The sequence below is a fragment of the Bos grunniens genome, chromosome 18 (assembly GCF_055505025.1).
Source record: "Bos grunniens cultivar Pamir isolate PY7600 chromosome 18, Bosgru_T2T1.0, whole genome shotgun sequence".
Taxonomy (NCBI): domain Eukaryota; kingdom Metazoa; phylum Chordata; class Mammalia; order Artiodactyla; family Bovidae; genus Bos; species Bos grunniens.
Window position 1 is genome coordinate 47,562,336 of NC_141182.1, and position 25,358 is coordinate 47,587,693.

The 25,358-nt window shown below is 37.4% G+C and overlaps 1 protein-coding gene across 8 annotated transcripts; it reads left to right on the top strand.

Moving 5' to 3' along the window:
• Positions 1–800: 800 nt before the first annotated feature.
• Positions 801–25,158, top strand: LOC147353741 (zinc finger protein 570-like). 8 transcript variants are annotated; one of them, XM_086352058.1, is made up of 6 exons: positions 886–1,385; positions 2,357–2,430; positions 6,838–6,964; positions 7,283–7,378; positions 11,342–11,378; positions 12,239–15,447. In XM_086352058.1, the coding sequence occupies exons 2-6, from the start codon at positions 2,398–2,400 to the stop codon at positions 12,243–12,245; spliced, it is 300 nt and encodes a 99-aa protein (XP_086208184.1). In that variant the 5' UTR covers positions 886–1,385; positions 2,357–2,397; the 3' UTR covers positions 12,246–15,447. The 8 variants fall into 8 exon arrangements, with proteins under 8 accessions (XP_086208177.1, XP_086208184.1, XP_086208179.1 ...); XM_086352051.1 differs by lacking the exons at positions 11,342–11,378; positions 12,239–15,447 and adding an exon at positions 19,377–25,158 and having other exon boundaries at positions 801–1,385; XM_086352053.1 differs by lacking the exons at positions 11,342–11,378; positions 12,239–15,447 and adding an exon at positions 19,377–25,158 and having other exon boundaries at positions 1,227–1,385; positions 2,374–2,430.
• The last annotated feature ends 200 nt before the right edge of the window (positions 25,159–25,358 follow it).

The following is a 25,358-nucleotide window of genomic DNA, read 5'->3' on the forward strand; positions in this document are numbered from 1 at the left end:
GAGTTTGAGTAGGCTCAGGGAGTTGGTGATGGACAGGGAGGCCTGCCTTGCTGCAGTCCATGGAGTCGAAAAGAGTAGGACACAACTGAGCAACTGAACTGAACTGAACTGAGGGGAACTGGGATCTCACATCCGTGGGGCACTGGGGCCCCTGCACTGCAGCTGCTGAGCCCTTGCCACAGCAAAGACCTAGCAGGGCAAAAAAAAGTAAAAACCTTAAAATACAAACACTGTTGTTTTAAGCAGGTATAGAGTCAGGTTAAGGAGCCCTGGTGGCTCTGACTGCAATTCTGTAACGAATCCGCCTGCAATGCAGGAGACCTAGGTTCAATCCCTGGGTTGGGAAGATCCCCTGGAAAAGGGAATGGCAACCCACTTCAGTATTCTTGCCTCGAGAATTCCATGGACAGAAGAACTTGGCAGGCTACAGTCCATTTGGTCTCAAAGAATGGGACACGACTGAGCGACTAAACAACAACAACAAAGGAGCCGTGAAGTGTCCGGGGGAGAAGTGTAATCAGCTAAGTCCTCTTGAGAGAACATTTGTATATGAATGTAGGGGGTAAACAAACTTTGAAGATACCCGACAGAGGAGCCGTTTTAGGAAGAGGGGACACATTCACATCCACTATCACTAAATCACAAACTCAGGAATCATATGCAAAAGATGACACTCTCTATCCTGACCTCTCCCCTCCTGTTTTCAGGGCAAACCATTCCCTGGGAAAGAACGCCCTGGGGAAGGAGGGACTGGATGCAGCCCAACGTACCTGCGCATTCCATTTCCAACTGCCCCATACACACTTTCTTCAGGTCCCCCAGCTCAAACAGAGGAACTCACTTCTCATGCATTTTGTGTAGACGCGCGTGCACTAGAACGCGCCCACTTCGCTCCCCCCGGCCCCGCCCCGGCCCCTGAGGCTAACAAGCGGTTTGTAATTCTCCGACGCGTAGCTAAGGAAGGTGGACCGATCCCTTATGCCTGGGTCCTTCAATCTCGACAGATTAGGGTGACGCTCGACGCAGTCTCTGTGGTGGACCCAGCCTCAGAGCTGAGAGGAATCGATCGAGACGTGCAGGCTCCTCCTGCAAGTCCAGGGAGAGGTCCGCTTGGCAAAAGCTGGGGCAGAGGAGGTGGTGGTACAAACTCCCAGGGCAGTTGAACTCCAGAGCGCCAAGGCTTCTTCTGGTCAGGACTACATTTCCCAGTGGCCCCCGCGAGCACTGGGCCCGTTGCCCCTTTGTGTCCTCCGGAGGCCGAGTCGCCTCTTTCCGGGCTCGCGGAGGCTGGGTTCCATCAGGTTCAGACCAGGAGGTGGGCCCGAGGGGAGGTTACGCGAGCCTTCCGGGCTGGGAGCTGGTCTTCCGGCAGTTCGGTTCTGCAGGTAGGAAGGAAGTGGGTCACCCGGACGTTGGCCCCCTGGCTTTCTGTGTGACTTCGTGTGAGACGGTGGTTGTTACCTTACGGTGTGTGAGCCTGTCACCCGCGGTGCCTGTATACATCATATCTATGTGACTATGTGTGTGCGAGTGAGCGATGGTTGGTGCCACAGAGAGTGAGATTGAGTTGAGGCAGAAGGATAGTTTCTGCCTCTCTTGTTCCTCTGTCCTCGGCCTCCTTGTGACTGGAGTGTGTGAGTGAGACCATCATAGTTTTTGCGACTAAGGGCTATTGGTGAGGGTGACGGTGAAACTGCCGGTACCCATGGCTGCTCTGATCTGTGCAAGATGGTGGTTGGCGCTGTAGTTTTTAAGAATCTGTGAGTGTGTGTGTGTGTGTGTGTGTGTGTGTGTGTTTAGGAGCGGGGGACCGAATGAGACTCTTCTGCCACCAATATCTATTAAAGCCGGCCAGGTGATGCCAGTGTGCCACCAGGTTTCAGAACCCGCTGACCTAGGAATTCCCTGTCGATCCTGTGGTTAGGACTAGGTGCTCTCACTGCCCTGGCCGGGGTTCAGTCCCTGGTCAGGGAACTAAGATCTCCCAAACCGCGCAGTGGTGGGGAGACAGAATCACTTACCTACTGGAGAGGAGAAGGAAAGTGGAGTCAGAAAGACCTTTATTTGATTTTAATGCTGTTATTTATTAGCTGTGTCTTTATGCAAATGGTTGCATCACTTGGAGTTTTTAACTGTAAAATCTGGAACATTTCTTGTTTAAATAATGAATTAGGAAGTTATTTGGGCACAGGTTAAATTGTTTGCAAGCAGATTCCTAGGTCTCCATTATGCTTTCTAGTGGAGGGAAGGGTGCAACAGAGGAAAGAAAAGCAGAAAAATTCTTGGCTGATGATTGTGTATGCTGCAAGGAAAGCCTGGTTTCTCATGTTCTCTTCCCCATCTCACTCATCTAAAGACACTGCCATTCCCCAGGAGAAGAATCAAGGGGAGTAAAGAATGGCTGTTGGACTTCTTAAAGCCATGTACCAGGTGAGTTGGTGTTTTCTTTTTCCTGAAATATTTTCCTCCTTTTTCAAAACAGGCGGACATTAATTTTCCTTCTGCTGAGGCTTTTGGGTAACCAATCACGTCACATTTTAAAACTCTCCAGTGGATTCCCACCTCATTCTGGACAAATGCTGAAGTCTTTGCCTTGACCTGCAAGGCCCTACATAATCTGGTCCCTGGCTATCCCTGTGACCTCATCTAATTTTTCTCATTCTGTCTGTATTACACTCACTCAGTTGCAGCCACGCTAACTTCTTTGCAGTGAACTGAGTACATTCTGGAGTCATGGCGTTGCACTTACTGTTCTCTCTGCCTAAAATGCTGTTCCCCTAGAAACAGAATAACTTCTTCATTCTAGTCTCCATCCAGAAGATCATTCATTCCACAAACTTTTTACTGAGTACCTGTTAACTAAGAGGGCTTAGTCCTTCTTTGCTGCTCTATCTACACTCACTCCTTTGTTGATTGCACCCTGTCTTACGGCTTTATATACCATCTATATGCCAACAACTACCAAACTGTATACAGCCCAGAACTCTCTCCAGAAATCCAGACTCATGTATCCAGCTATCCACTCAGCATCTTCATTAGGTTGTAGAATGGATACCTCAAATTCAGATTTTTCAAACTGAGTGAAATGAGCCATTGGAAGTTCTGGAGCATAGGAATGGCATGATCTGATTCCCATTTAATAGGATCACTCTGGCTGCTATTGAAAAGAAACTGGGACAAGGATAGAAACAGGAAAACCAATTAGAAACTTCTTACATACTTCCCATCTAAGATGTTCAAGCTAAAAGTCTTCCATCAGGAAATTGTTTGTCCTACCTTGAAAGTATATCCAGAACCTGACCTCTTTTTACTATCACCAGTTTCCATTCTGATGTAAACTATCATTCCTCACCTGGATTGTTGCTATGCTCTCTTAACTTGTCCCTCTACTTCCACCCTTACTGTCTTTAGTCTGTTTTCAACAGAGCAGCCACAGTGTTCCTGTTACACATCACATTATGTCATTCCTCTTCAGGACAGGGAGAGAAATAATGAAAAGTAGAGACCACTCTTTCACATAGTTTAGCTGTAAGGAAAGAAGAGAAATAGGTGGTAACTGGAGGAAAAACTATAGTCAAAAAGGTTTTTTAAGGACAGGTATGTGTCTGTGGGCTGATTTAAAGATGCAGCAGAAAGGGAAATTGAAGAGGAGAGAGGAGGGAATTGCTGGAAGGCTGTGCTTGAGTAGCTGAGAGGATTTGAAGCCTAGGATACAAATGGAAGGGTTGACCTTTGCTAGGTAAGTGGGCTGTTCATTTACAGTAATAGGATCCAGTTAGAGTGTGTGGGCCAGGAACTTCCCTGGCAGTCCAGTGGTTAAGACTTTGCCTTCCAATGCAGGGGGTATGGATTCCATCCCTGATTGGGGAGCTAAGATCCCACATGCCTTGCAGCCAGAAAACCAACACATAAAACAGAAGTAGTAACAAATTCAATAAAGATTAAAAAAAGAGAGAGAGATTAAAAAAACAGAGTGTATGGCCCACATGCAAGTAAAAATGTAGATGTTGTGTGAATTTGTGGAAATCCGCTTAAAATGGCTTTTTTTTTTTTTTTCAGTGAAACAAAGGTAGATTTTTAGCTGAGAGTAAGGATGGAGGGATTGAAGATGTGAGGAGAGGGAAGAAAGTATCAAATGGTCATTTGGGAGGGTAGGGGAAATGAATGGACTAGAGAATTGTATCATGTAGGTAGATAGAAATGTATTATTGTGGTTCACTTGAAGTTAGTGATTATGAATTTAAAATGAGACCAGTTAGAATTATTTCTCAAAAAAAAATTAATGTGTGCAGGGTACAGAAACCAAGTATGCTCAGTGATAGCTGTGGCCCAGATGAGTATAGTTAAGTGAAAAGGGGGCAGAGAAGTTGAGAGTGTGTGCCTGGGTGTGATTATAACAAATGGTTGTTCTAGGATGTGAGGGTATGTGGGAATGAAGAGCAGTGAAAATGTAAGATTAATGATTTGTAGGTTCTAGTGGGGTCAAGGGATGATCCTAATTAGGGTATGCATACTAGTCACTTCAGTCCTGTCCTACTCTTTGTGACCCATAGACTATTGCCTACCAGGCTCCTCTGTCCATGGGATTCTCCTGGCAAGAATACTGGAGTGGATTACCATGCCTTCCTCCAGGGGATCTTCCCAACCCAGGGCTTGAACCCATGTCTCATATGTCTCCTGCATTGGTGGGTGGGTCCTTTACCACCAGCGCCACTGGGAAGCCCATCCTAATTAGGGTACCAGGGCGGGGGCGGGGGGTGGGAATTGCAATATAGGTGGTAAAAGTGAGAGTAGGAGAATTGAGATTATGGTGAGGTTGGTACTAACTGATAATGACAAGGTCTAGGGCATGATCATGAAAGTGACTGTACTGCTCAGCTGCTTGATAATAGCCAGGTGAGCCCCGCGATTCCTGCCGGCTGATCTTGTTGATAATCGCCAGCTGAGCTGCATGATTCATGCCTGATCAGCTGCTTGATAATCGCCATTTGAGCTACGTGTTTCCTGCCTGCTCAAAGAAAAAAAAAAAAAAAAGAAAGTGACTGTAGAAATGTGGAGGACAAGCTTATTGGAGAAAGTGGGGTCAGAAAACTGAGAGGCCAGGTTGTTGGAAGGGTTATTTTTATGAATATTGAAGTGACCAAAGGTTATGTATAATGGGAATAGCATTGGAGAAAGTGACAGTAAGACAAGATACTAAAGTGTTCAAGGAATGACAAAGAATTGGTATCTACCAGAAACTGCTGGATAATTAAAAGAAGAAGGGATCATACACAGCTACAGCCTGATTTCATGAGATGGAAAACTAGGTATATTTTAGGGAAGAGGGTGGGACAGTGGTCTGAAAGCAAGTATAAGGAGCTAAGAGGTCACTTACCTCAGCTTCATGTGTTATAGTACAAGGGATGTGAGAAATACATGACAAGGCCTCAGGGGAAGTTGTCTTCTCTGCTGAGAACAATGTGTTTGTAAGGCAAAATGGTCAAGGGAACTGTTTCTTCAGGTGGGTTTGATTATAATTTTGAATGGAGTTTGAAACCAAGTATTTGGTTAGAGGTCAAATATTTTCAGAGGTTCTTTGTTAGAGGTCAGATATTTGAAGGTTAGAATTTAAGCTCCTTGTATTGACACTGTAATTATTTTCATTGACTGTATAAATGAAGGACTCAGTGAAGAATGTGTATATCATATATTTAAAATGTATGTGTTTATTATACATATCTATGTAAGCTAAGGAAAACATTTTTGGAAGCATGTATATTACCAAACCAAACAGGAACATTTCTGCAATATATTAGGGATGTTATTGCTAGGTCAAAGAGGGAGAAATTCACAAACTACTTCATATAATTAAGAAAAATAGTTGCTGAGTGTTGAAAAACACTTTAAGAATACTTAATTTTCTTGCTCAGTCACTAAGTTGTGTCCAACTCTTTGTGACCCCACGGGCTGCAGCACACCAGGCTTCTCTGTCCTTCACTATCTCCCAGAGTTTGCTCAAACTTTATTTTGCAGAGAGAGTTTTTTAAACTATGACAAAATTGAATAAAATGTCCAATAAAATAATCTTCTTGGTTTGACAGATTCACCTCTTCTAATTTTGTAAAAAATAAAAAACCAGAAAATAATTTACATGTGTGTATATATCTCCACACACAAACACATAATGTATATTAGTTTTCATTAGATGGTCACATTATGGAAACCTGGAATCAGCTGAATCATAGCATAACTCCAAGTTTTTAAGAACTTTGCTTAGCCATTATAGGCCAAAATACTATTTTGAATGGAAGACTCATTTCTTCACACAAAATTTTAAATATTCTGGATTAAAGTATTTGCATTTTAATGGAATTGATTATTTGTTTTGCTTGGTATAATACAATTTTGGGAGATACAGTAAGCACTTTATGGTCTTGTTTTACATCCTCTTATAGCTTCTTGACTTTTGCAAAACATTCATTCATTAATTCAGTTTATTCAGCAAATATTTAAATAAGCCTCATGTGTGTCAGATACTTTTCTGTAACTGGGATATAGCAGTGACCAAAACAAAAACATACTTTGCCCTCCTGGACTTTATATTTTAGTGGAGGTGGGGAGCAGACAATAAATAACAGAATAATTAAGTACCATGGAGAAAAATAAGCAGGGTTAGGGGAATAGGGAACTGGGATAAGAACATTGCTGTTTTTATACAGAATGATCTGAGAAGTACAAAAGCCCTGGGGGGGAACATTCTCCACATCTGAAAGTATATCTGGGAGCCCTGTGTGCCTGGGGCAGAATGAATGAGGTGAGTATGGAAAGAGATAAGGTTATTTCATTTCATTTCAGGAGTTGGTGACCTTCAGAGATGTGGCTGTAGACTTCTCCCAAGAGGAGTGGGATTACCTAAATCCTTCTCAAAGGCATCTGTACAGTAATGTGATGTTGGAGAACTACAGGATCTTGGTATCACTGGGTAAGAATGTCTTCTTGCAAAACTGAGCTTCTACTCATAAGGGTATCATTGTGATTTTGGGGGTTAGCATCTGTAGTGTTTGGCGGAATGTCTCCTGCCTGTGCCAAAGTAACAGGTTAATATTTGTGAGTTGGCAGTGAATGGCTCTGTTATTAATCTGTGTTGGAAGTTTCAGCTTCCCTGTCCGTTGTATGCATGTCCTCATCAATTTTTCTCTGGCTTACTGTAAGCCCCCTCTTCCCCAATGATCAAATAATTCAATGTGAGTTCTCAGATATCTACAGCATGACCAAATTTGGTTTCTTTTCATCTATGCAGGACTTTGCTTTTCTAAACCAAGCGTGATATTATTGTTGGAACAAGGGAAGGAGCCCTGGATGGCGAAGAGAGAGATGACAAAAGACTTGTGCTCAGGTGAGTGAAGAGGAAATAGGCACGCGAAAACCTTTGCAGGGTACAGCCCAGCTTGCCTCAAAGGTAGCACCTCTTCACTCTGTTGTTGGCATGTTCCTCTCAAATGTTCTAGGTCTTAGTAGAAACTTGAGTCCTTTGAGGTTGTTCTCCAAAAGCTGATATTCTGAACTGCCTCTCCTTGCCCACTTTACCCCCTCTTCTCTGAGTCTCCTTCCTTTTCTAGTTTCATAAGCATCTTCCAGCCTTTCTGTTCTGTTTTGTTTTAATTTTGGCTGAGCTTGGTCTTTGTTGCAGCACACATGCTTTCTCTAGTTTCGGCTCAAGAGCTTCTCTTGTTGCAGTGCAAAGGCTTCTCATTGCGGTGTGCAGGTTTCTCTTGTTTCAGAGCATGGGCCCTAGATCTTGGGGGCGCAGTAGTTGTGGTGCTTAGTTGCTCGGCAGCCTATGGGATCTTTGCATCCACTGAATTGGAATGCAGATTCTTAACCACTGGACCACAAGGGAAGTCCCCTCTTCCAGCCTTTACCAAGCTCAGGTGCACAAGCCTCCCTCAGCCCTGTGTCTGGCCCTCCATCTTCTGTCTGCATGAAATTTCAAAATAAAGCTTTCAACATCCAAAGGAAAAAAAAAAGAATCTTTTCTTAATCTGATGACCTTTTGAGCTCTATGCACAGCTGTAACACCAAAGTAAAGTTCAAACCCTGACACCTACATGAAGTGAAAATTTGAGCAACTGACTTAATCTCTCCGTGCCTTTGTTTTCTCATCTGTAAACTAGGATAATATTTTTAAAGTGCTTTCAGTAGTTCCTGTCTCATATTATGAGCTCAAAAGCTGATAGCTACTAGTATTATAATAGTAGTAATATATCTCTGAATGCCTCATTTTTCTCTTAATGGTCAGTTCACTCATTCTTTTAATCAAGATTATTGAATTTGTACTTTAAACAGAGTACTTGCAAGATGCTAAGGTGTTATACAAAAATGTAAAAAATCAAATAATTGATAGGCTTGTAGAAGAAATACAATATAGCTGTTAACAGCATATATAAAAAGAAAGCTGACATAAAGGAAGCTCAGAGAGAGGTGAGAGAAGAATCTGGTTAACTGAGAAGATAGGCTTTAACAAAAACACAGGTTAGAAGCTAGAAAACATCTAAGAGAGAAGAGGTTAAGAGTTTAGCTTTGTGGTATAGGAATGATTTTCATACAGACATAGGATGCATTCAGGTAAAATGGAAGACTAAAATTCAGAAGAAAATTAGGGTCTCTGTAAACATCTCTGTCAACACTACTCCCCATCTCATTCCACCCCCATCTCGACTACCTCTCCTCAAACTTTTATGTTCTTGTTCAGATTTCTAAGAAAAATTTTTGATGTGGAACTGTAGTGTCAAAGAAGACATGGCTAAATTTTATTAATTATTATTATTAAATAAATTACACACACATAAGTATATATTAGCCTAAATATGTAGTTTAAGTAATAATATAACAAAAAATGTACCTACTTCTTAACTTAAGAAATAGAAGATTATCAGTGCCATTTTAGGCCTTTGAGGGTTCCTTCTTAGTGATGTATCGCTCCCTACTTTTGGCCCATCCCTACCCCTCACTAGAGTAACCATTATCCTACAACTTTGCTTATCATTTCTTGACTTTTCTTTGTAGTTTTTCCACATATATCCCTAAGCAAAATATTTATATTTGCATATTTTCAATTTTCTTATGAAAATGGAAATACATTGTGCTGGTAATTCTGACTTTTTCAACTCAAAATTATATTCCTCAGATTCATCTATATTGATTTTAGTCACTATTTTTCATTGAAATTTTTTCCTGGTGAAATGTAATATATTCCACTGTGAAAATCATCATTTATCCACTGAAGGGCATTTGAATTGTTTCAGTCTTCTGTTATTATAAATGTTACTGCTATGAACCTTATTACGTGTGACTGATGGTGCACATGTGCTGGAGTTCATGTAGAGAATATAGCCAGGAATTTACTGCATAATGCTATTTTACTTTCCAGATTACTTGTACTAACTTACATTTCTAATAGCTGTGTGTGCGAGTATTCATTGCTCCAGACTGAGAATTAACAAATTTAAAATTTTTTGCAAATCTGACATGTGTGAAATATTTACTTATACTTGTCATCTGAATTTCCTTGATTACTAAAAAATATTTGGGATCTAATTTATAAAAGGCTATTTGATTTCCTCTTCTGTTGAGTGCCTGCTCAGTCCTTTGTTCAGTTTGAGAGAGATGTATATTTTTATGAGGTATTGTTGATATACATATATTTCAGGTATATAACATAGTGATTCAGTATTTTTATAGATTATACTTCATTTAAAGTTATTACAAAATATTGGTTATCCTCCCTGTGCTATACCATATATCCTTGTTGCTTTTATTTATTTATTTATTTGGCCACACTGTGCAACTGGTGGGATCTTAGTTCCCCAGTCAGGGTTCAAACCTGAGCCCATGGCAGTGAAAGCACTAAGTCTTCCACTCCCGGTATGTCATAGCTTTATCCATTCATCTGTTAATGAACAGGCTGTTATAAACAATGCTGCTATGAACACTGAGGTGCCTGTATCTTTTTGAATTGATGTTTTCATTTTCTTTGGATATATACCCAGGAATGGAACTGCTAGATCATACGGTAGTTTTCTGATCATATTTAGTTTTCTGAGGAACCTCTGTACTGTTTTCCACAGTGGCTGTACCAATTTACATCCCTACCTACAGTGTAGGAGGATTCCATTTCCTTCACATTCTCACCATCATTTGTTATTTCTGGTCTTTTTAATGATGACCATTCTGACAGGTATGAGATGATATCTCATTGTAGTTTTGATTTGTGTAGCCTATGATTTTTCATATTTTAAGAAACCTTTCTGCATTCTGAAGTCATATGGGTATTCTCAAACTGTCCTCTATAGATTCTTCTTTACATTTAGTGCCATAGTCCAAAAATTGATTTTTGAGATTGAAGTATTTAATTTCTACTCCTTATGGAAAACCAAGTGTCTTAGCATTTACTGAAGAAGTGAGCTTTCTTTGCTTATTGTCCTGAATGTTACCTCTTAAATATCAGGTTATATTGGGTTGGCCATAATCTTCGTTTGGATTTTTAGTAAGATGCCACAGAAAACCCTAATGAACTTTTCGGCCAACATAATAGTATATTTATTAATCTGATTTTGACCTCTGTTCCATTCCATTGATTCTGTTTCCTTTCGCCAGTACCACACTATCTTTTAAAACATTTTATTTATTTTTAATTGGAGGATAATTGCTTTATAGTGTTGTGTTGGTTTCTGCCATATATCAGTGTGAATCAGCCATAGGTATACATATGTCCCCTCTCTCTTGAAAGTACCACATTATCTTAAAAAATTTTTTTAATGTAAAAACTGAATATTTGTTAGAGTAAGTCCCTATACCTTCTTTATGTTCTTCAGAATTTGCCCTTTGGACATCTAACTGAAGTTTTTAGGTCAGCTTGTTAGTTTCCACCAGAAAACAACAAAAAGCTATTGGCTTTTGGTTTAAATTTTATTTATTCTACATACCGATTTTGGATTTTTTTTTCTATTTGTAAACATAGTTTATCTTTCTGTTCATTTAGATTTTTTTAATTCTTTCAATGTGTTTTAGAATTTTCTCTATAAAGGACACACACATCTTCTATTAGATTAATTTCTAGACATTTAAATTTTGTTCCTGTGTTAAACGTTCTCTGTGTTTTCAGTTTGTTGCTCATACACAGAAATAAAATTAACTTTTATACTTTGACCTTATATCTAGCAACATTGGAAAACTTGCACTACTATTAGTAATTTTTAGATCTCCTTTACTTTTTCTGTGGGTGAGTATGTCTGTGAATAATGGCAGTTTCTTCACTTTAAATTCTTAATCCTTAATTTCTTTTTTCTATTATCCTTAGGTCACCAATACAGTATGAATCAAAATAGTGATGGCAGGTATTTTTATCAATTTCTGGCCTCAATTGAAGTGTTTTGTATATGCTAAGTCACTTCAGTCGTGTCTGACTCTTTGCGACCTTATGAACTGTAAGCCCATGAGGCTCCTCTGTCCATGGGGATTCTCCAGGCAAAAATACTGGAGTAGGTTGCCACGCCGTCCTCCAGGGGATCTTCCCGACCCAGGGACTAAACCCACACGTCTCCTGCATTGGCAGGAAGGTTCTTTACCACTGCGCCACCTAGGAAGTGCTGTAATATTTTGTTATTAATAATTCTGATGTTTAAAGGTTTCTGGTAGATACCCTTTCATTACCATTTGTTAAGAGTTTTGATTGTAGAAAGCTTTTGAATTTCAATAAATGTTTTTCTATATCTGTAAGTGATTAGACGATGTTTTCTTTTTTATGTAGTGAATTATGTTTTTAATGTTGAACCAATCTTGTATTCCTGAGACAGACCTATCTTTATCTTTTCCATTCATAGCTAGTTGCTATGTGCCAATATTTTCTTTAGGTTTTTTGCATCTGTGTCAGTGAGGTTGGCCTTCAATTTTCCTTTTGTGTACTCCTTGTCAGATCTTAGAATCAAAGTTGTCCTAATCTCATAAAATCTTTTTCTTCCTTAGAAGATTTTGGGTAAAATATAAAAAATGTTTGTTTTTGGATGTCTGGTAGAACTTTGTTCATCTTGGCCTGGAATTTTTTATGTATGAAAAGAATTTAATAATTCAATTACTATTATAAGAATCTATTTTTTATTTCTCCTATAGTTGTGGAGTTATGGTATTTTTCTAAAGATTTATACTTCTCATGTAAGTTTTCAAATTTATTAAAGTTATTATTTTCTCTTATCTAAAGTTGGTAGTATATGTAATCATCAGAGAAGGCAATGGCACCCCACTCCAGTACTCTTGCCTGGAAAATCCCACGGATGGAGGAGCCTGGTGGGCTGCAGTCCATGGGGTCGCTGAGTCGGACACGACTGAGTGACTTCACTTTCACTTTTCACTTTCATGCCTTGGAGAAGGAAATGGCAACCCATTCCAGTGCCGTCTATGGGGTTGCACAGAGTTGGACATGACTGAAGCGATTCAGCAGCAGCAGCAGCAGTATATGTAATCGTGACCTGTTTTTCCTTCTAAAAAGAGAGAAACAAATCTTTCAACTTATTAATGTTTTCAGACATTTTTTACCTCACTGATTGTCTCTAATTTATCTTTAAATTTTTGTTAGGTAGTTCTCCTTTATTTTATTCCTCCTACATTTTTATGCTATTTTCTCTCTTTTAAAATATTTATAGAAATTTTGTTTATTTTATTTTTGGTTGTGCTTGGCCTTTGTTGCTGCGTGCAGCCTTTTTCTAACTGGGGTGAGTGGGGGCTACTCTTCATTTTTGTGCCTATAGGCTCCTTGTTGTGGTGGCTTCTCGTTGCAGAGCACAGGCTGCAGGCACGCAGGCTCAGTACTCGGAGTATGTGGGCTCAGTGTTCGGGCTTTTGGGCCTTAGACCACACTGGCTTCAGTAGTTGTGGTGTGTGGGCTCGGTAATTGCAGCTCACAGTCTCTAAAGCACTGGCTCAGTAGTTGTGGCACATAGGCTTAGTTGCTCCGAGGCATGTGGAATCTTTCCAGACCAGGGATCAAACCCATGTCCTCTGTATTGGCAGGCAGATTCAAATCCACTATACTACCAGGGTTGTTTTTTTTTTTTTCAGCTTTTAAACTTAGATAATTCAGTGTTTTAGAGGCTTTCTCTTTTCTAAGCATTTAAGACTATGTTAGGAATAGAGTCCACATGTTTTAATATGTAGTCTTTTTGTTATCATGTATATCTTAGCATTTTCTAATTTCCACTGATTTTTTTTTCTTGACCATGAATTATTTGGAAGCTTTAAGTTCCAAATTTAAGTTTTTGTTTTAACTACATTACAGGTGGAGGATACGGTCTGTTTAATAAGTATGCTTTGAAGTACTTTGAGGCCTATTTTATGCCTAGGGAGTAAATTTTGATAAACTGTGTGTTCTGGAAAATGTCTGCTGCTTGTGTAGTACAGCATTTGATATATGTTCATTGGATTAAGCTCAATAACTGTGCTGGTCAATTCTTCTGAGTCTATTGATTTTTTTAAAAAATCCCCTTGAGCAGTATTATGAAAGTGTTTTATAATATGTTTTGGGGATTATCTTTCTGGTAATCCCAGAAAGATTATCTTTTGGTGAATTCTATTATTATTACTCTTTAGTGATGATTCTTCCCTTAACTATTTAGCTTGATAGAACTTTATAAAGGCCTTCTTTTGTAACTATTTCTTTAGTGTAGTTTTCTTCACTCCTTTACTCTCTTACTTTCTATGTGTTTCTTTTGTGAACAGTATATAACTAAACATTTTTTTGTCCAGTCTAATAATCTAATTGTGTAATTGTTGAGTTTTAGCAGTTCTTTATGTATTCTGAATATTAACCTCTTTTCAGATACATAATTGGCAAATATTTTTTCCCATAATCTCTGTGGGTTGCCTTTCACTCTGTTGATTGTGTCCTTTATGCACAGTAAATCTTTAATTTTCATGAAGTTCAATTTGTCTACTTTGTTCTTTTATTACCTATGCTTTTCGTATCATAACCAATAAATCATTGCTAAATATAATGTCATGAAGATTTTTCCCTATGTTTCCTTCTAAGAGTATTTTAGTTTTAAGTTTTAGGTTAAGTCTTTTATCCATTTTGGGTTAATTTTTATGTGTGGTGTAACAACTTCTTTGTTTTACACGTGGATATTTAATTTTTCTAGCATCATTTATTGAAAAGCCTGTCCTTTTCCCCATGGAAAGGTCTTGGCACACTCATCAAAAATCATTTGACAATATATATAAGGATTTATTTCTGAGCTCTCTATTTGCTATACACACATGCGCACGCGCACACACACACACACACACACACACACATATCTTTATGTCATATCACAGTGTTTTGTGTACTGTAGCTTTGTAATATGTTTTGAAATCAGGAAGTGTGACACCTCCAACTACCTTCTTCCTTTTCAAGATTCTTTTGACTATTCAGAGTCCATTAAGATTACATATGAATTTTAGGATTGATTTTTCTATTTCTGGAGAAGTCACTGGGATTTTGATAGATATTGCATTGAATCTGTAGATAGCTTTGGGTAGTGTGGACATCTTAACAGTATTAACTTCTAATCCATGAACACAGGATGTCTCCATTTATTTACAATTATCTTTTAATTTCTTTCACCAATGTTTTATAGTTTTCATTGTATAAGTCTTTCACCTTGATTAATTCTGAAGTATTTTATTCTTTCTGTTGCTGTGGTAAATGGAGTTGTTTCCTTAATTTTCTTTTCAGATTGTTCATTGTTAATGTATAGAAATGCAATTGATTGGTGTATGTTGACTTTGTATTCTGACTCTGTGCTGAGTTTGTTGTAACAAGTGTTTGTTTTTCTTTTGTGGAGTGTTAAGAATGTCTATGTGTAAGATCACTGTTGTCTACAAACAGAAATGATTTTATTTCCTCTTTTCTAATTTCAGTGCTTTTTATTTGCTTTTCTTGCCTAATTGCTCTGACTGGAGTCATTTCTGACTTCAGTTGAATTGCTCTTTCAGTCTAAAGGTTCATCAGTTTTGTTGATCTTACTGAAAAACAAACTCTTGGTTTAATTGATTCTTTCTATTGCTTTTAAAATTTTCTGTTTGGTTTATCTCTGCTTGAATCTTTATTATTTTTTCTTCTTTCTTCTACATTTGGTTTAGTTTGCTCTTTTTCTAGTTAATATTTATTTGATATTTTTCTTCTTTTGTGATGTAAACCTTCACAGCTATAACAATTTCTGATGCATCCCATAAATTTTGGTATGTTGCACTTTTATTTTCATTTATTGTAAGATATTTTTAAATTCCTCTGTGATTTCTTCTTTGACCCATTGATTGTGTAAATGTGTGCTGTTTAATTTCCATGTATTTGTGGATTTTCCAGTTTTTATGTTGCTATTGATTTATAGTTTCAGTCCATTATGATTAAAAAAGATACTTAGTATGATTTCACTCTTTGAAAATTTATTAAGATTGTTTTATGGGCTAACATATAGTCTATCCTAGATTCATGTATATTTTTTGGTGAACTTTAGAATTAAAAATAAATTTTTTTTTAAGTCACAATATTTTTGTTTTGGCCATACAGTTTGGCTCACAGGATCTTAGTTCCCTGACCAGGGATTGAACCCAGACCCATGGCAGTGAAAGTGTTGAGTGCTAACCTCTGGACCACCAGGGAATTTCTTCAAAAAAAGAAAAAAATTCTTGCAAAGAGTTTGCCAAACTGTAAAATCTGAGAGGACAGCATTCTACAAGGTTGTGCTTATTTCAGACACCAGCTGCAAGTTGGGGCATCCTTGGGGCCATCCTTATTTCTGACCAGCTGGCTGCACATTTGAGAATGCCTACAGTCACCCTCAGGTTTGATAATTCACTAGAATGACTCACAGAACTCAAGCATATTATTATGATTACGCTTTTACTGTAACAAAGACTGCAGATCAGAATTAGCCAAAAGGAGAGGCCCCAAAGGTGGAAGGCCAGAAAAGTTGCAGATGTAAGGTTTCAGTTGTCGTAAGGGCCCATCAGGCATCTCAGTATTCAAAAGAATATTACCAGCCAGGGAAGCTCTCTTGAGCTTCAGTGTCCAGAGTTTTCAGTGTTTTTGGGGAGGCTGGGCAGCAGGAGGAGGTTAAGTTTTGTTTTGTTTCAGTATGTAGACATGACTGAGTGAATCATTACCCAATGTGACTCAATCTCCAAGCCTTTCTTCCTTTCCCAAAAGTCAGACTGATATGGTGGCTCAAAGCTCCAACCCTCTGATCGTATGGTTGGTCTTTCCAACATGGTTTGCCTCCAGCCTGAGTCATCTCCTTAGCAAAAACTACCTAAGGAGTCATCATGAGTCACCTTATTAGTGTTAATATCAGGTGTAGTCCAAGAGGCTCACCATGAATAACCAAAGACCTCCTTCCAGGAGTTCAGATGACTTAGAGGTTACCTCTTGGGAAACAGGGACAAAGGCCTGCCACATTCTTTATTGCATAGTTCTTTTAAGAAATCACAGTAGGCTTTGACTGTAATTGAATGAACATAATAGGTAAATTTGATGAGACTTTGTGGCTTGACCATGTTGGTTCCTCATATAAAAAGCAAGGTGTGCATCTTCTCCATTTATTCAGTTTTTAGGGGGTGGTCCCTTATTAGAATTGTAAAGTTTTTTTCCTTATGCTTTCTTCTATTGCTTTTTAAAATTGATTCTAAAATTGCAAGATAATATTCTTATTTGAAAAAAAGAAGTATAAATAGTATAGTACTTTCCCACATAGCTTCTATGTTCTATTATGTGCCTTTATCTATGTGGTGTTTTGCAAGTACCAATGTATACTTTATATATAAAGAAAGATAATTCTTATTAATGATTACTGTTATTAGCCATTGTTTTATTAATTATGTTCATGACATTTCTTTCATCTTTTTATCTGCTGTGTTTGGTTTCCAAGATTGTAGTTCCCTGACCAGGGATTGAACCTGACCCTCCACAGTGAAAGCATGGAGTCCTAATCCCTGGACAGCCAGAGAATTCCCTTTGTGTCATTTCTTAATAATATATTCCAAACTGTGTATGTTATTGTGAAAGTGTATTTTATTCTTTTTTGGTATAAATCATTGAACAAGTTGATTTCTATTATAACCTTTAATATCATGTGGTATTAATGTTCTCACCTCAGATTTTTTCTTGCTTACATTTGCCCTTCTTAATATCTTTTGGTTTCTCCTCTTTTCCTGAATATCTTTATGTTGGAGTGCTCTGGGGTTTATTCCTTTGCTCCTTTCTCTTCTATATATACTCATTCTCTTGATAATACAGACTTGTGAAATACCATCTATATGCTGGCAACTTCCAATTTAAAAATCTCGAATCCAGACTTCTTTTTATTTTGAGGTACAGTTGATTTAGTGTGGGCTTTCCTGATGGTTCCAGGATAAAGAACCTGCCTGCCAGTGCAAGAGATACAGTATTGATCCCTGGGTTGGGAAGATCCCCTGGAAAAGGAAATGGCAACCCACTCCAGTATTCTTGCCTGGGAAATCCCATGGACACAGGAGCCTAGCAGGCTACAGTTCACGGAGTCGCAAAAAGTTGGACACAACTTAGCAACTGAGCATGCACTCATAGTTGATGATTTAGTGTATTACATTAGTTTAAGATATACAACATAGTGATTCAAAAGTTTTATAAATTATACTTCATTTACAGTAATTATAAAATACTCTCTATATTCTCTGCCCTGTACAGTATATTCTTGTAGCTTATTTTATGCATTGCAGTTGGTACCTCTAAATCCCCTGCCCCTATCTTGCATCCCCCTGTGTCCCTCTCCTTACTAGTTTGTTCTCTGTCAATGTGGGAGGGTTCACTGGCCAATGTTGACAGCTGTTCCATCTTTCCATTCTTCAAACCATAAACTTGGAAGGCATGTTCATCTTATCTCTTTCTGTTACATTCTATATCCAATCTGTAAGGCTATCTTCTTGGCCTTTCCAAGAGAAAAAATTAAATAGAATCTGACTACCTCTTTATATCTTCATTGATATCTCTCTGGTCTAAATAATTATTATTTCTCACATTGATTGCTACAATAGTAGGTCCCTTTTCTTCTCTTCTTGCTCTCCACCTTCCAGTAATTTCACTAAACTGTAACTAGATGTCACTTCTGTACTCATACCACTTCATTGGCTCTTACCACTCATACTACTCATACCACTTCAGTGGCTCTCCATCTCACTCAGAGTAAAAGCCAAGTTCCTTAGGAAGCCTATAAAGCTTAAATAATCTTAATTATCCTTTACCTCTGACTTCATCTCACCCCTCTCTAGCCACATTAACCTTCTTGTTATTCCTCAGACAAACCAAACATGCCTTTGCTTTTAGGCTGTTTCTTCTGTCCAGAATGTTCTTTGTCTGAATATCTAAGTGACTAACTTTTTCACTTCCTTCAATTCTTTGCTTCAGTGTTAACTTATTTATGATTCCCTCCTTTGACTTCACCATCACTCCTGATCTCTCTTACCCTGCTTTTCTTTTTCCATAGCACTTAGTACCTTCTAACATACAATAAAATTTACTTATTTAGCATTTATTTCTGGTCTCCCTAAGAGTGTAAGATGCATGAAGGTAAGGATCTTCATTTCTTTCTGAAATGAAACTGAAAGCATATAGAACAGTACCTGGCACCAGGTTCAATGAATGTTCTTGAAAGAAGTAACCATAAGAGTGGAGATTATTTCAGTTCCTGTATTATTCATACATGCATAAAATTATAACCAGGTCCAACCACCTACACAAATCCTTATTGACCTATGATTTACTGTATTGATTTCCTTATAATTCTAATCATTCCTCCTCGAGTTTGTTGTTGTGGTTCAGCCACTCGGTCGTGTCCAACTCTTTGTGACACCATGGACAACAGCACGTCAGACCTCCCTGTCCATCGTCGTCTCCTGGAATTTGCTCAAACTCATGTCCATTGAGTCAGTGATGCCATCTAACCATCTCATCCTCTGTTGCCCCCTTCTCCTCATGCCCTCAATCTTTCCCAGTATCAGGGTCTTTTCCAGTGAGTCAGCTCTCACATCAGATGGCCAAAGTATTGGAGCTTCGGTATTAGTTTTCCAATGAATATTCAGGGTTGATTTCCTTTAGGACTGACTGGTTTGACCTCCTTGCAGTCCAAGGGACTTTCAGGAGTCTTCTCCACTCTTTTCCTCCAGTTACTCCATGACTTATTTTCAGTTATTGTTTTTGTACTCTTCAGAACTACAAAAACCAGTGTTCTTATGTGCCGTTAAATTCACACACTTTATAGATGCACTTTTATAAATGTACCTTCTGGTACTTAATAGAGGAGTATTTTTTTATTATTCTTATTTTTCAGACTGGGAATCTATGTGTGAGACTGAAGAATTAACCCCAAAGCAGGACATTTATGAACCACAATCATCTCAGAAGGTAATAGAAAAACTTACAAGCTATGGCCTTGAGTACTCCAGTTTGAAAGAAGAATGGAAATGTGAGGGCCATCTTGAAGGACAACCAATGAATAAGAAAGCATGTTTCAAGGAAGAGACAATCACTCATGAAGAAGCCCCTGTTAATGAAAGAGGACAAGAATATAACAAAACTTGGAGAAGTTTCCATCCCAACACACTACTTCATACACAACAGATAATCCCCAAAGAGGAGAAAGTACATAAACATAACACACATAAAAGCTTAAAAAAAAAATTAATTGCCATTAAGCCCAAGAGTATCTATACAGAGAAGAAACTTCTGAAATGTAATGACTGTGAAAAAGTCTTCAGCCAGAGCTCATCCCTTACTCTTCATCAAAGAATTCATACTGGAGAGAAACCCTATAAATGTGTAGAATGTGGGAAAGCATTCAGCCAGAGATCAAATCTTGTTCAACATCAGAGGATTCATACTGGAGAAAAACCTTATGAGTGTAAGGAATGTAGGAAAGCCTTCAGTCAGAATGCACACCTTGTTCAACACCTGAGAGTTCATACTGGAGAAAAACCTTATGAATGCAAGGTGTGTAGGAAAGCCTTCAGCCAGTTTGCTTACCTTGCTCAACATCAGAGAGTCCATACTGGAGAGAAACCCTATGAATGTATTGAATGTGGGAAAGCATTTAGCAATAGATCATCTATTGCTCAACACCAGAGAGTTCATACTGGTGAGAAACCTTATGAATGTAATGTCTGCGGGAAAGCATTTAGCCTTCGTGCATACCTTACTGTACATCAAAGAATACATACTGGAGAGAGACCCTATGAATGTAAGGAATGTGGGAAGGCTTTCAGCCAGAATTCACACCTTGCTCAACATCAGAGAATTCATACTGGAGAAAAACCTTACAAATGTCAGCAATGTAGGAAAGCATTCAGCCAGATTGCCTACCTTGCTCAACATCAGAGAGTTCATACTGGAGAGAAACCCTATGAATGTATTAAGTGTGGGAAGGCTTTTAGCAATGATTCATCCCTTACTCAACATCAGAGAGTTCATACTGGAGAGAAGCCTTATGAATGTAATGTTTGTGGAAAGGCTTTTAGTTACTGTGGATCCCTTGCCCAACACCAGAGAATTCATACTGGAGAGAGACCCTATGAATGTAAGGAATGCAAGAAAACTTTCAGGCAGCATGCCCACCTTGCTCATCATCAGAGAATCCATCTTGGGGAGTCACTCTCACCACCCAATCCAGTCAGTCACCAAGTCCTTTAGACTATTTCATAAATACTTTTGGAATTTATACTCTTTTCTCTAATATTGCCATCCCAGTTTAAGACTCACCTCACATGGATCACTCTATAGCTCTCTTTTTAAAAAAAATTTTTAATTATCAAAGTATGACAACACATTTAAAGGAGACTTGGAAAATACAAAACAAAGTTATATAGTTCCACTATATATTACAATTATTTTTTTAAGTAGATAAATTAAGACTTTTAGTTGGAGTTTCAATATCAAACTCTCAAAAATTAATAGAGTGAATAGGCAGAAGAGTAGAAGGATATAGAATAGAAAAGAACTATTTATGAACCAATTCAACATAATTAAGATTTATATAATTTTCACACAACAGTAGGATATAAGTTCTATTGAAGTTCCCATAGACTATAAACCAAGAGACTCTGTAACATATCCAGGGATGTAAAATGAGGTGCAAATGTTTCATGGTCTAAAAGTATTTAAATCATAAAGAGTCTGTTCTCTTTTATCACTGTGGAATTATGTTAGGAATCAGTATGAAAAGATATTTGAAAATAAGCTACATATTTTCAAGTGCAATGTGACATTTACCAAGAGAGATCTTTGACTTAGCCATCAAAAGCTTCAATGAAGTTAAAAGACTGGAAAAGCACAGAGGGTGAGTGCACAGAAGAAAGCATGTAAATGAGAAATTAATATCAAAATTAGAAATTAATATCAAGGATACTTTAAAAACCCATGTATTTGGAAATTAAATGTCCACTTTTAAATGATGGGTATATCTAAGAAACCATAACAAGGAAAATTAGAAAATATTTGTAACAATAAAAATGAAAAGAGAATTTATCAGAATTTGTTTCATGCCCAATGCAACTAAATACAGTGTGGAATCTTGAGTAAGATATGAAGACTAATAATGGACTCTAGCATAAAATTTTGTGAAATTTGAACCAAGTCTATAGTTACTGTATCACGTGTTAATTTCTTGTTTGTTTTTTTAACAACATAGTATTTCTTTATATTCTCGGAATTGAAGTTTCAAGCATCATTCAAAAAAAATTTTTTTAAATCACTAAAATAATAAGCTTTCTAGACTTTTACCAGTAATACTAGATGCCAGAATAAGTGGGACTATATCAAAGTTTTGAGTGAATATAAATTAGAAATCTAGCATTCTATTCATACTTAGTCAAACAAGTGGAGCCAAAATGTCATAAATTTTTTTGCTAAGCAAAAATTCATATTTTAAAAATACATATATTATAATATTATATATGTATGTATGTATACAAAAGCTTTTCTACTACACTTGATAAAGGCTTGAGAACAATAAAAAATGAGACAGAGATTGGAAAACCAAGTAAATGAAATGGGAGAACTGAATATGAAATAGAAAAAGTGAAACTAGATAAAAGTAAAAGATCATCATATAGTCCAGTTGTTTTTAAACATGGCTGCTTATTAGAATCACATCTGGAGTTTTGGGGGGAAAAGTAATACCTGGGCATTTGTGTATTAGCATCCAAGCTAATTCTAATCTAATTAGCATCCAAGCTATTTCTAATGTGCATCTGGATTTTCAAAAGTGATTACTAAATGGTAGTTTCAGCTATAGAATTCTATTCGTTTCTGTTGACCAATCATGAGGATCACTCTATAGCTTTCTAACAGATCTTCCTGTATCAATTTTTGGTCCCCTTAAATTCATTTCCCACCATGCACCCAAAATGAACATTTTCAAGTATAATAGTACATCACTGCCTTGCTGTTGTTCTTTAACATCTACAGTCTTTAAAACTGTCTATGAGGAACTTCATTATCTAGTTCTTATAATATACCTTTCAGCCTTATTTTATTTGTTTCTCTCTCAGATCTAGGCACTAGATCTAGCACTTACCAGGACTAAGAGCTTAGATTCTGGAAAATCATAGCTCTCCTACTATTCTGGCATTGTGTGAATTTGACTTGTGACATTGTGACAATTTGCTTGACTTGTCTGAAACTCAGGGTTTTCTTTAATTCTTAAAATAGGGATAATAAAGGACACTGTAGTGTAGAAATGTGAATATTAAATGAAATAGTGTCTATTGTAGATTGGTGCATATTAAGTAAGAAATTTGCATGCAAAGTACTTCACCTAGTGCATCAAATATAGCAGATCTTCAATTAAATAATAATAGCTAACATGTATTGAGTGCCTACTATGCACCAGGCACTATTCTACATAACATATATTAACTCATTTAATCCTTACAGCTAAAACAAGATTCCTTAGTAGACAAAGAAGAACATCCATGGAAAGCAGCAGGTCACAACTGGGACAACCTAAAAACTTTAGGATGTATGTAGGAGAGTTTTTACTATAGGCAAGTAATAGAAGTAGAACTATATAACACAGCTGGTTTTAGGTTTCTAAAGAGATAAAGTAATTAAAGAAATGAGAAAAATACAGAACTTCTATTTAGATCAAGCACAGAGAGTATTGCAGTTAACTCTAAAACCTCAAGAATTCATACTGCAGCATAAAAAGACATCAGTCCCAAGTAACAGTATGGGTTAATCTAGGTGATTTCATCTAAACTGTTTGATACTACAGAAAAAAAGACAAAGTTTATAAATTTTTATCAGGTGATTATAAAACTGAAATCAAAACGGGATTGAGAAGAAAATTACAAACCACACACACACACACATATATATACAGTTTCATTCATTCAGTGAATATTGAGTAGCTGCTGTTTGCCACACACTGATTTAGACAGGAGACAACATGATCAATACAAAGACCAGATCCTCAAGGAGTTAATAGATTTTCTAGGTCCAGAAAACTGAAGAAGAATAAAATAAATCAAAGGGTATTATGTAGCCTAGGCTGAAGAGACTCAAGATAATAAAGTTATCCATTATTTCTGATTAACAAATTCACTGCAATTCCAACAAAATTCCTCAATAGGCCTTTTTGCCCTTTAATTTCACATAAAATCTTAAAACTTTAATTTTAATTAGTCTATGAAGTGTGATTTCTAAAGAACAGCAATAAAATTATTGAACCAAATCTATTTGTAGAAAATTTGCATATGATAAAGATGGTTTAAATACCAGTAGAGAAAGAATGGATTTGGGAGTAGTAAAAGAATTGACGATATACATCATGGCAGTGAGGGAAACAAAATCACAATGAACTATTTCAAAAGCATCACAGTACTAATTACTGGAAAGATGTGGAGCAAGAGAAATAATCATACAATGCAGTTGAAAATACAGTAAGTCCGCTACATACAAACCTTCAAGTTGCAAGCTTTCAAAGATGTGTATGTGCATTTACATGTCCAGTCATGTAAGTTAGTTTACATGTCTGGCGTACCTCGTGACACGCGTCCATCCTCTACAAGTAGCTGTGCTTTTGTGTACTTCACAGTATAGAGCACAGTAGTACAGTATCTTTGTTTCAAGTCCAGGATGTCCAGAAGCAAGTGTAAAAGCAGGCAGTGATGTAGCTGATATCTTCTATTGCTGACAATCCAGTTCTACCATATCCTATTTCCCTCCTTCAGTCAGTAAGTCTTGCCTGTTCCCTTGATGCCAGGCCCTGTATGCCAGCTGTTTTACTGTACTACTGTACTTTTCAAGGTACTGTACTATAAGATTAAAAATGTGTTCTTTATTTTTTGCTTTTTATGTATTATTTGTGTGAATAGTCCACAGAATTCTCAAGGCAAGAATACTGGAGTGGGTTGCCATTCATTCCCTTCTCCAGGGAAAGCTATTTCAGTAGAGTTCTATATAGCCAATTGTCAGTTGGGTACCCAGGCTAACAGTTGGACTTGGAAAAATTGGACTTACAAACATTCTCTTGGAACAGAACTCATTCCTGTGTAGGGGACTTACTGTAGTTTTTTAAAAAGAATTTGTCAATATCTAGTAAAGTTGAAGATATGGATACTCTTTGACCCAGAAATTCAACTTAAACCTCTACAGAGCCTCTTGGGTTCAGGGAGATGTACATGAAGACCCATTTCAGTGTTTGTAGAAATGAAAAGTTTTAGGGAATCAAAAAAATTATTGGGGTTTAAATGTTAGACTTTAGATGAAGGAACTAGAGATATTTCTGTCAACATGGATACATCTGAGAAACAATACTGAAATTGAACTAGGGGGTATTTTGTATGATATGGTTCTACTTATTTATATAAAGTTTGAAAACATGCAAATCAAAATTATGTATTTTTTCATGGCTGAATACCATATGAAAATACTGTAATAACATTTATGGAAATAATCATCAAATTGTGATGACCTCTGGAGAGGGAGAAAAATGAGAAATCATTTGTTGAAAAAATACCAATTCTTCTAAAATAATAAAGCTGGTTGTGGGGTTTTATTCTCTGTATCTTTCTGTATATTTAAACTATTTCATAATAAAAAAAACATTTAATGTTTGCTTTTGTCAGTTATTTCTTCACTGTACCTCAGACACGCCATATTCACCATTCATTCAACCCATAGTCACCATTTTCTTCAGAAAGAAGTTTGTATACAATCGACTTCCAAATGCAATCACTGTTAATCTGGTGACTTTTCCTCTAGGGATCAGTGTTTTGAGCATGACTGTATTTTTATGCTGAGAGTTTTATAGCCT